Below are 11482 nucleotides of genomic sequence, written 5' to 3'. Positions count from 1 at the left end.
AGAGCATCCAATTCAAACTATTTGCCACTACTAATATTTATGAACAAAATATTAGTGAAACCAAACGAAGGCCTTCTGGTGGCCTTTTTCAAGCAAGCCAAACTTCTAATCCACTTTTGGTTTGAATATCACCCAACAGAAAATACCATAAATATATCTACAGATTTATATTTTACACAATACCTTCCACTCAGAATCTTTCTCTGGCTCATTGTATATATAAAGATATATATATAATCCGAATCTCTCTCTATCTCCCTCTATTTTGTTCGATCTAGCCCTTTCTCTCTCTTTCTCCCTCTCTATTGTTCTATCTAGCGCTCTCTCTCTATCTCCCTCTCTCTTGTTCTATCTAGCCCCCTCTCTCTAGCTCCCTCTCTCTTGTTCTATCTAGCCCCCCTCTCTCTATATTCCTTTGTCTGGCCTTTGCTCTTTCAATCTCTTACTCTCTCTGGCCCTTGCTTGCTTCCTTTCTCTCTTACTCACACAGTTTTGTTACTCTCGCTATCAATCTCTCTCGTACGCACACACTATCTCTGTTTTGTTCACTCTCTCTCACACTCTCTCCCTCTCTAAATCACTCTCTCCCTTTTGCTCTGTCTCTCCCTCTCTCAGTCACCTTGCCCTTTTGCTCTCTCTCTCTCTCTATTACAATATGCCTAACTCTCCCTCTCCCTTTTGCTCTCTCCCTCTGTCAATCTTTATCTGTATTTTTTTCTTTATCCCTTGCTCTCACAATCTCACTCTCTCTAGCTCACTCTCCATCTCCCTCACTCAATATCTCTTTTTCTCCCTTGCTCTCTCCCTCTACCAATATCTATCTGACTTTTGCTCTATGTCTCAGCCTCCCTCTCTTACACTCTGGTTCTTTCTCTATCTCTTTCTCCCTCTCTCAAACTCTCACTCCCTTGCCCTCCTCTCTTGGTCTCTCTCATTCTCCCTCTCTCAAAGTATTCCTATTTTTCTCTTGTTCTCTCTTTCTCCCTCTCTCTCTCGCTCTCTCTCACTCTTGCTCTTGCTCTCTTGTTTCGTCCCTCTCTCAATCTCCCTCTGTTGCTCTCTCCCTTGCCCCCTCCCCCCTCTATCTCCCTCTCTCACACTCGCTCTGCACCCCAACTTTATATCTTTCTTTTACTCTCCATCTCTCAATATATCTCTTTCTGTCTGACTCTCTTCCCCTCTCTAACTTTATATTTTTTCTCTCCCTCTCTCCCTCTACCCACCTAAGTCCCTTCTACTCTCCTTCAACCCACCAATCTCTCTACTGTTCTTTCTCTTTCCCAGTCTACTTCTCTGTCTTCCCTCTAACTCTCTTACCCTAATCCACTTCCATGCATTTCCTTCACCCACTCTCCCTCTATCCCCATATCCCCTTTTCTAACTCTATCTTTTCCCCTCTTACGCTCTCCCTAACTCTAAATCTCTCTCTTTCCATAATTATCTCCCCTCCATAACAATCTCTTTTTCGCTTACAGTCTCTGCCACTCTAATTTTTATCTATTTCCCTCTCACTCACGAAGTGTCCCTAGTTTTTTATTCCTTTCCCACTCTAATTTTATTCACTAATTCTCTATTTTTTTTCTCTCCCTATGCCCAGATCTGAATAATTCCCTCTTAATCACTCTCTTCCTCCCTAATTGGAATCCCGTGTCTCTAAATTACTGTGCACACTTATTTATTATTTTCTATCTGGTTTGACAAACGTAATCTACTTGAAAGATGAATATTATGTTTTTCAATATTGACTTAAATACACCATTATTCATTGTAGAAATTCATGTCAAAATTTTATGTGATTATTTGTATTGTTTCCATGACCTAAGTTGCAGGCTTATATCTTAATAAGAAGTTTGAGCTCTGATATTTCACTCAAAATCATGATATTGACTATTCAAGCTGACCAAGCAGAGACCACACCAAATCAAACTTCAGGTCTAGGTTTAGGCCTTGGCTAAAACCAGACCAAGACAGACACCGATGTTCCCTACTCAGCATCATTTAAATTAGTCAAGACCAGAAAGAGAAAATAAATTTGCCTTAATGTTTGAAGATAGACAATGAGAAACCTAACAGATTTAAGTTTTTTTGTATTTGTTCCGACAGCGAAATTATAGTTCTATCTTCATTAATTAATTTGAGCGCTAAAGTTTGTTCAATAGCATGGCATTCACGTTAAAATATTTACTTTGACATTGACTGGTCAACCAAATGTTCGGGAGACATAGATTGGATATAAGTTCAGGTCACAGTTTATGTTTTTGCTAAAACCTGACGGAGGATAAGTGCAGAGCGGTAAGAAACCTCTTTCTATACGACACAGATGGGATAGTAATTTCATCCATGGATCAAAGATTCGTCCCGTCCGTGGGTTGGATCAACGACAGGACATAAAATTGTCCACCGGGCACCTGATGGGACAGTTTTTGTGCCACGGGCCAAAAAATACTGTCCCATCTGGGAGCCTTTGACAGTAGACAATTAAGAAAGGACATGGGGCGAGTTCCAAGCATTGAGACGGGTGGCAATAGACTAGAGCGAGAGGGTGAGAGGGGCGGGAGCCAACAAGGAAAGTCGAGCGTGACCGAGATTTTTTCCCAGGACGGGGACGAGGATGTCTCAGACGGGGATGGTTCCCAGACGTGACGTCTCATGGACGAAATGAGTCGAGACGGGACATATTAGGGACGGGATGGTTCAGACGAGCCTCTAAAATTGCCATTTGGGACGAGACGATCATCATCCCGTCCCGTCATAAGTCTCTGCTATGAATGTAGTTCCGAATCATCCAGGACGTGGACGATGGATGGGATGGGACAAACATTGCCCTATCCGACGTCCAGAATCAGTCCAGGGATGCGGACGGGATGGTTTTTTCGTTCGAGTGGACAAAAACTGTCCCATTCGTTAGTCTGGGGATGAATTTCTGTCCCGATTTTCGTCCAACATCGCGGACGGGATGATTTTTTGTCCTAGGACAAAAAACCGTCCTGCCCGCATCCCTGCACTTAGACATGGTTGTTCTGTTCTTTTTGTGCGAATTTGTGCGAATTTGTGCAAATTGTTCGTTCTGTTAGGTGTTTCTGAACAGAATATCCCACAGAACCGTGTGCGGTTCTTTTGTTCGCTTTGTGTGAATTTGATGTAATACGACGTCAGCCGGGATTGATTGGCTCGTATTACGTCACAGGAATTATGATGCGATGACGTGAGATGTAATTCAATGCACGGTAAAATAGCGGATGAGCAGTAGAGGGAATCGACGGATAACGGTGTGAGCTGTGCCGGTCAACGAGAGAAGAATGATCCCTAGATCAAACTCCCAAATTACCCGCGAAATCAACTTGACGTCTAGACAATGAGGGGCATATGACGGCCCTAGAGTGTTCAGCATCTAGGCCAAAGAATATCCGTCAACCTCAAAGAATTCCTATACTCGACGACGGTGGCTATCCTATCCGTGAATTGTAATGAAAATAATGGCAGAGGACGCGATAGCAGAAGATGAGACTGGAAAAGATAATAATGCTGGTAAACAGAGGGGAGACGAGACTAACCTTAAGTCCCGCTAATCCACTGCGTCAAATCTTGTTCTGGCAGGTGATGTGGTGTAGATGGTAACGTGTTGGTAGACGACTCTGGAGTGATTGCTCGGACGTCGGACCGATGAGCACAGGAGGTGATCAAGTCAACCGACCTTGGGACCACGGCAAAGGATGTGGTAGCAGACGGACACGCGTGGATGTGTTTTGGTGCGCGCGCACACAGGCCGGCGTGAGGAGCACGACGCGAGCACTGGCGAGCGGACGCACCGCGCGGTGGTCGCAGGCTAGGGCGCGCGGACGCCGGTAGCAGCGGGCGGAGAGGCGCGCGGGAGGGGTACCCTCTCGCGCGGGCGCCGGGCGATGAACGGTGGAAGGGTGGTCGAGCAGGAGGCGAGGGCGAGGGGCCAAGAATCGAGAGGAAAGAAGTGTGGGAGAATTGAGGGTTCAAGAATGGTAATGGGGAAGGGTCAAGAACGAGATGGGGAAAGGACCAAGAATGAGATGGGACGGATCAAGAACGAGATGGGAAGGATCAAGAACGAGATGGGGAGGGCTCAAGAACGTGAAGGGACGGATCAAGAACGAGATGGGAAGGGGTCAAGTACGAGATGGGAAGGATCAAGAACGAGATGGGGGGGTTCAAGAACGTGAAGGGACGGATCAAGAACGAGATGGGAAGGTTCAAGAACGTGATGGGAAGGATCAAGAACGAGATGGGGAGGGTTCAAGAACGTGGAGGGACGGATCAAGAAGTTCAAGAAACTAGGTGGGACGTGGTAGAATCAAGAAACGGGGCGAGGGGAAGGAATCAAGAAAACGTGGGGGAGGGGAAAGAGGGGAAAGTCAAGAAATGTGGGAGGATGTTCAAGAACGCTGGTGGGGTGGATCAAGAACGAAGAGAAGGGTGGGGTATGGATCAGGAATGGTGGAAGGGTGGGAAAAGGTACCAAGAAATGGCTTTCTTGAACTGTAACAACCAAGAACCCTCCAAGAAAGAGGAGTTCTTGATGGATCTGGGGTGTGCTCCTTCAGCGGAGCAGATTTCCCCGGTTGATGGCATGTCGGCGACGCTTCTTGAATCTCCCAAGACCCCCGGAGTAATCTCGACGAAGGCCTCTTTCGATTCTTGATGGCGGCGGCTTCTTGAAACTCTTTCCTCGCACCGGAGTGATCTCGATGGTGCGCTTTAACACGTCTCTCTCGGAGTGATCTCGGCGGGAGAGACGTGGGCTCTACCCACAGAGTGATCTCGACGTGGGGTGGGGCTAGCCAAACCCCCTACACTACTCTCTACGATAGGGGGGAGACGAATTGTGAATAAACTTTTCAACAATGACTCCAAGGTGTTCCTTGGGCATGCCATCCCCTTATATAGTGAGGATGGGTGCCAAGTGAACGTGGGAGAGGACGAACCGTCACGAGACGTGGTTCGGCCTCTCCTTACAAATTCAAAATACAAACATAAAAAGTAAAAACGACGAGGACGGGGCCCAACAACATTGGCCCAGTCCACGAATCCGAAAATACAAACACACATGAAAATGAGCATAAGTAAAAAGATAAAAGTTCTTACGCGGGGTACTTAAACCCCGGGTGGCGAGCGTCGGCGCGAGCTGCTCGGCGTGGCTGACGACGTCCCGTCGCGTCATCCTCAAGATGGTTCTTCATCATCGTGGCATCTTCCTCAAGATGGTCCTCCATCAGAATTTTGTTCTAGTTTTGTGCGAATGTGTGAATTTTGTTTGTTTTAAAAAAAAAAACAGAACAAACAACGACCATGTCTACTATACTTATGGAGGATAGTGCAGTAACGGGACGGACGACGTGACGTCATCCGTCCTGGAACGTTGAGGGAGAATAGTACAAAGTTGAGAATTTCAGTGCCATGGCGAAAAGATTGAATAGTTCGAGCTTCGGCCATGTCTGAAGCCCAGCGGAGCGTGGCAGAGTTCATACGACGCTTCTCCGACGCTTATATTTTGCAAGACGGCCCGTTTTTAACGCCATTGATCGCCGTCTCTTCTTGCCCACCTTCTCCTGCGCTCTTCTCCGTCGCTAATTCGCTGTCCCCGAATCAGGCGAGTCGTAAATCAAGGTTTTTTTTCTGGGTTTTTGTTAGCTTGATCGGATGATCGCAGTCGCTAATGCATTGCTCGGATGGCAGGACTGGGGAAGATTTTTGAAGCCATTCGATGCTCAGTTGGGGGAAATTGTTAACCATCATCTCCGGGCGATTCAGTTCTTCTATTCGGGCCGTTATGCTGATGCGTATTCTGCATTTGAGAAATCTGCGAAGTTAGTTTTTGGTCTTGTTTATCTTATTTTTATGTGGGGGTTGCCGTCTTTTAAGTAAAAATCCTTGCTTTCAGTGTGTTTCTCCAGGAGTTTAGAAACTGGGAGACTGCTTGGGCTCTTCAGCCTCTGTATACCATCGCTTACGAGATTAGGGTTCTGGCAGAGAAGGTAAGCGCTTAACTGGATTGCTTTCTTGTTTTCAAATATGGAAATTTGGGAATTCTTGCTTAAATAAGATTCTTACGGAGTTTCTTGTTTTATGTGGGGTATTTACAGGCTGATCAGGAACTGGCTTCGCATGGAAAAAATCCAGAGAAACTTAAAGGAGCTGGTTCCTTCCTAATGAAAGTCTTTGGGGCCCTTGCTGTGAGTTTCTGTCATTTTTCAGAACGTATGAATATTTTTCCAGTCTCGGAGATTCTATTTGGTTTACTTTCAAATAACTTCTGCAATCCCAGATTTTTGATAAGTTCTTTATCTTCATTTGTTAGAAAGACTTGGTTTTTATACTTGATTTAAGTTTACTACTATTAATTATCAGCCTAAGATATCAAACTGGTTATCAATTTTAAAAACAGTAGTTGCACACTATATATAGCAAGTCGATAAATGAAAATTGCAGATTCATAAGGTTGCAAAACGTATTTATTTTCTTAAAATGAAAAGGAAGACCACCCTAGATTTTTCATCTACCCGTAAGGCTCCAAATATACTATAGTATACTGATGGGGTCTGGGTTGCATCCTACATTCTCTTCTTGTTTTTCTTTTCTGATGACGAATTTGCCACAGACTAAAGGTCCCAAAAGAGTTGGAGCTCTACATGTGACGTGCCAGCTTTTCAAAATATACTTTAAGGCGAGTCGTCTGGAAGCTTCTTTCGTAATTCTTTATCGTTCTGACATTTCCTAGCCCCAACTATTAATTCTTCTATAGCTCGGCACTGTCCATCTATGCCGAAGTGTTATTAGGAGCATTGAAACTGCGAGGATTTTTGATTTTGAAGAATTCCCGTTGAGAGATAAGGTTTAGTTTTATTTGTCCTTTTTGTTTTTATCTTTAATCTTTGTCAGTCTTTTGCCCTTTGTTATATTTTTTAATATTTTTCTGATAAATATGTTACAAATTTAACTTCAGGTTACTTACATGTATTACACTGGGCGCCTCGAAGTCTACAATGAAAATTTTCTAGCTGTATGTGACAAAAAAAATCTACATTTATCTAATATTCTCTGTTTTTATTGTTTGGCTGCTATTTATTTTGGTACTTTAAGGCAACAGGAAACTGCTTGCCAATATTGTGGTACTCTCGTGAGACTTCAAGAAAAATTCTTCTGTTTGATGTTGCTGTAGGCTGATCAAAAGCTGACATATGCCTTAACTCACTGCAACCCTAAACGAACGTCCAACATAAGGTTATCTTACTCACCTCATTTTTATACGCCGCACAAGGAACGTGTTTTTCCATTCTTATTTTTTCAATACCTTTAAATAGTGCTTCAAAAATTTTCTTTAAAAATGTTATGTATTGTTTTTAAATGATGAACATCAATGATTCCTTCAATATCAAACCATCAAAATCTCCTCTCTCCCCCTTGGTTTTATCAATTTTCGTGAAATTCCAGTTTTGAAGTCTCAAACAACCTTCTTAACATCCTTTCAAATTTCTATATGCCTCATGTGCCCTCTGTGCTTTTTATAACATTTATCGGGAGTCCGTACCCTAGCTTACCTATTGAGTATCTGTTTATGGAGCAGGATTTTCTCCTTCTCGTTATTTCTTTTCGGCCTTTGTTTGAGAGGGAGAGAGGTGTTCTTGTGCCAATAGGTAGAAGCAGAAAGAGAAAGATTGAGGTAACAGAAATTATAGGCCAGGATTGGGGAGGACCTCCCAACCAAATCCAACTTCTTGTCCGTCCCTTTTAACAATTGGAGACATCTTATGAAATGGAACCTAATCTAAAGGCAAATAACTTGGGCACTCTTGACAGGGGTTGGGGATCCAGACATTCGCCTCATCCTTTGGGAGGCTAGGATCCTTATTCTGAATTGTTTTAAAGAAAAAATATGGTTTCTTGAAAATTGTTCGTAATGATGCTTTGAACATGCCTGATGCTCATTAGTCAATGATTTTTTTCTTATGAAAGCTCACTAGTCAACGATGTGCCTTTAAGCTTCGTTAAGAATCTGGGATCATTTCAGATAGTTGTTGGTGGTTTCAAACTTCCTCGAAAAATGTTCTCTAGACACAACTTCAATGGTAGAAATATGTATTCGACAGGAAATATGTTTTGAAACCTTAAAATTAACTTATTAGCTTTCCTTTAGGCCCACAGACTCATAGCACAACATCATGTTTGATACATGACTGCAGAAGCTTCTTATTTGATTTTCTTGGATTCTGAAGCTATGGTACCCAAAATCAATATTGAGCTTTTATGGGTTTGGAAATGTCGAGTCTATAATTCTCATATCTATGCATTTGACACCAGAGGGATCATTATTGTTCTGGAAAATAGCCAGCTGTGAGTGATTGGATACAAAAAATCAAATTTCATCTCAATAGCCTGACACAACATCATTGGAGATTTCATTGTTAAGCCTTTTAGACGTTTAACTTCAAATCATAGTTCCGGAGGAGTCAACTTCTTGACAGAAAAAAAGGAGTCCTCTAGAAAAATTTTACAGCAGGCCAGACATGGAGCGTATCTGCTCACCTGCTTGAGAAAGGGTCATGCAATAAATGTTTTTTTAGTATTTTTTGTATCTTTCGTATTTTTAATATTTCTACACATGCCGTTACGCTATCTAGTGTTGTAATAGGTTCTCATAATGGTACATCTTGTAGCGCTCATTCAAATAAGGTGATTGAAATCATTTAAATAAAAAATACAACATTTTCTTGTCGTACTTCATCAGTGGATAGGGTTCCCCGCTCCCTGGGATGGGACAGAAAGATGTGACAGGACAGCCTGCTTCTCATCTGGCGTCAGGGATTCACATTCTGTCCTGTCAACTGATACAACTGTCCAGTTTCACTTTGAATCCACAATTTTCGGACAAATAGTTGTAATCCTCTCAAAAAAATTTTGTTTCTTCACCAAGAGGCGCATTAATACGTAATAAAATTTTGTGTTTTTCCCATCCCACGCTCCCTTTCCCACCTGACTTTCACCCTGGGTCTTGGGACGGGATGATGGATGGGACTTGATTCAAAGTTGCCACATCTCGTCTCGTGTCTGCAAACCCTGTTACTCTTAGACGGCTTCAAGCCTTGGGCTTTAGAGAGTGTGACACTTCAATAACTTATTCCTGTATAGTATTTGCCTATATTTTCCTCGTGTTGGATTTAAAGTAGCTGGCCAAGATAGTGGGTTCCCTCTTTATTTTATTATGCAGACAGTGCTCTGGAGACATGTCAGAGCTCCTCCATATTTGACATTAAACACAATTCGTATTACTTATTTCAATGATAATTTTGAAGGGTTGAGTTACGAGGAAGAGGAATACCAAAGGCCTTTTGTGGACTTTTGAGATGGACTAGCAGTCAAATATCTAATTCCATGCTTTTGATTTACTTTGCTCGAGCCTGTTTAACAAGTTATGTGACTGCATTCGGTACACAGGATGATTGTAAAATACCTTGTTCCCGTGAAGCTTTCACTAGGAATCTTACCAAAAGAGTCTCTATTAGAGAGGTGCAACTTACCTGAGGTATTCCATCTTCTTATCAGACCCTTCTAATATATGCATCATGAAGTTTATTTTGGACAATTCTAACGATGTTAACCTGAATGATGAGAATCCTGATTATTTTTCAAAAACCAAATGATCTGAGGCTTTATGTCTCATCATTGGTCTTTCTAACTGCAAAGTGAATTGTGCTTGGTTCAGTATTTGAATGCTGTCCAAGCCCTAAAAAGAGGTGATATTCGCCTCCTTAGGCGCGCACTGTCAGAACATGAAGATAGGTCTGTAAGCTTTCATTTGTTAAATATATGATAGTTAATAGAATTTCCCATCCATTTGACATTTTCATGTGCTATACAGATTCTTGAAATCCGGTGTATATCTTGTCATTGAGAAGCTTGAGCTGCAAGTTTACCAAAGAATGATGAAAAAAATGTACTTTAATCTCTGAGATTTCTTGATATTCTCCAGAAAAATATTACACGACTAACCTTTTCTTTTAACCAGTTATATGCTTCAGAAGCTCAAAGATCCTGCAAAGGCCCACCAAGTGAAGATGGAAGTTGTCGTCAAAGCCTCAAGATGGCTGGAAATGGACATGGACATTGATGAGGTACTGGATTGATAAAATATTTTTATTTTTAAATCTTTAACTTAAATTTAAATTTTCCAGGTAGAGTGTATAATGGCGATCCTCATTTACAAGAATCTCATGAAAGGCTATTTTGCTCACAAAAGCAAAGTAGTAGTTCTCAGTAAACAAGACCCTTTCCCCAAACTGAATGGCAAGCCGGTTGGTGATTGAATGGATTAATTTGGGATGTAGGCTGTCTTTATTTGAAATTATTTTTAATGAAAGTTATTTACATGCATGGCTGTCATAAACTGTATGACATGATTAATAAACGGCTTTATTTATACTTGCAATATATCTGTAATAAAGTTCAGGTCCATGTTAAGAGATTGGTGATAGTGGCAACAAAACTGAAAGGTCAAAGATATTCTTAGCAGTGTAAATGTAAGCAGTTGCGACGCATCAATTAATATGCTCCCAAGTGTTTTAATTTTGCATACATTAATGATCATAGTGATGATCTTACCTTCTTATGAAGGTTGCAATAGGCTTCTATCTTTTTTTTCTCTAAGCAGTATGATAAAAACAATTCAATCCGCTTATCTCATGCTCCAACTTATTCTTATTTTTATTATCTGCGTATGCCTAACCTTAGCATGTAATCTTATGATTTTATCATTGCCAAATTTTAATGACACAGATTGCATAGTGTTTTCATATACCTCTACAGCACTCTACCTCCCTAAATTTCATATGTGAAAAGATGACTATAAGCAAACTACTCTCTTTATCATGTAAGGTTGCCAAAAACTTCATAATTTTCATGGCATTCTTAGCATAACTGAGACACTTACTGCATGAGTACAAGTAATTAAGTTGCATCGTTGATGCGTATTTTAGACCACTTCTGTTGTTACATCATCTGCTTCACCTATAGTTATCATTGATCAGGTCTCGATATTATTAAATGCAATAGATGTCTAGTGTATTAAAAGTAATGGTGTGTAGTCAATTTATATTTTTTAAGATTTGCACTAAGTTAACGGAATGTGTTCATCCTCATTTGTTTGGTTTCCCATTGATGCTGTGAAAACTAAATCCTGAACACACAGGCAAACTCTGCCTTCTGCAGTCTTCAATTCCCCCTTTTTTCGGTATCAAGAGTGAATGTGTTCGGCAGTTCATGGGAGTGTGTGTTGATCAAAGACCAATACTGAAATATTGATTCTAAAACCTTTTTGTTTTAATCTGTGTCAGGAACCCATGTTTTTGGAATAGGGTAGATGAAGACAAAAGATAGCTGATTATGAATGAGGATACATCACTGGATGTTGGAGAGCCCATCAAAGAATAATAATTTGAAGGCAAATTTATCATTTTTT

The 11482-nt window shown here is 41.5% G+C and overlaps 1 protein-coding gene across 2 annotated transcripts; it reads left to right on the top strand.

Moving 5' to 3' along the window:
- The first annotated feature begins 5448 nt into the window (after positions 1 to 5448).
- EER5 (proteasome family protein) lies at positions 5449 to 10453 on the top strand. Of its 2 annotated transcripts, XM_078591656.1 has the most exons (13): positions 5449 to 5620; positions 5707 to 5837; positions 5912 to 6005; positions 6114 to 6203; positions 6629 to 6694; positions 6773 to 6862; positions 6974 to 7030; positions 7190 to 7251; positions 9463 to 9550; positions 9731 to 9807; positions 9887 to 9961; positions 10034 to 10139; positions 10200 to 10453. In XM_078591656.1, exons 1-13 carry the CDS (start codon positions 5462 to 5464, stop codon positions 10329 to 10331), a joined length of 1227 nt encoding a protein of 408 aa, XP_078447782.1. In that variant the 5' UTR covers positions 5449 to 5461; the 3' UTR covers positions 10332 to 10453. The 2 variants fall into 2 exon arrangements, with proteins under 2 accessions (XP_078447782.1, XP_078447783.1); XM_078591657.1 differs by lacking the exon at positions 6773 to 6862.
- The last annotated feature ends 1029 nt before the right edge of the window (positions 10454 to 11482 follow it).

The sequence above is a fragment of the Wolffia australiana genome, chromosome 2 (genome assembly GCF_029677425.1).
Source record: "Wolffia australiana isolate 7733 chromosome 2, ASM2967742v1".
NCBI classification, from domain to species: Eukaryota; Viridiplantae; Streptophyta; class Magnoliopsida; order Alismatales; family Araceae; genus Wolffia; species Wolffia australiana.
Note: the sequence above shows the minus strand (reverse complement) of the source record. Positions and strands in the feature narration are given on the sequence as shown.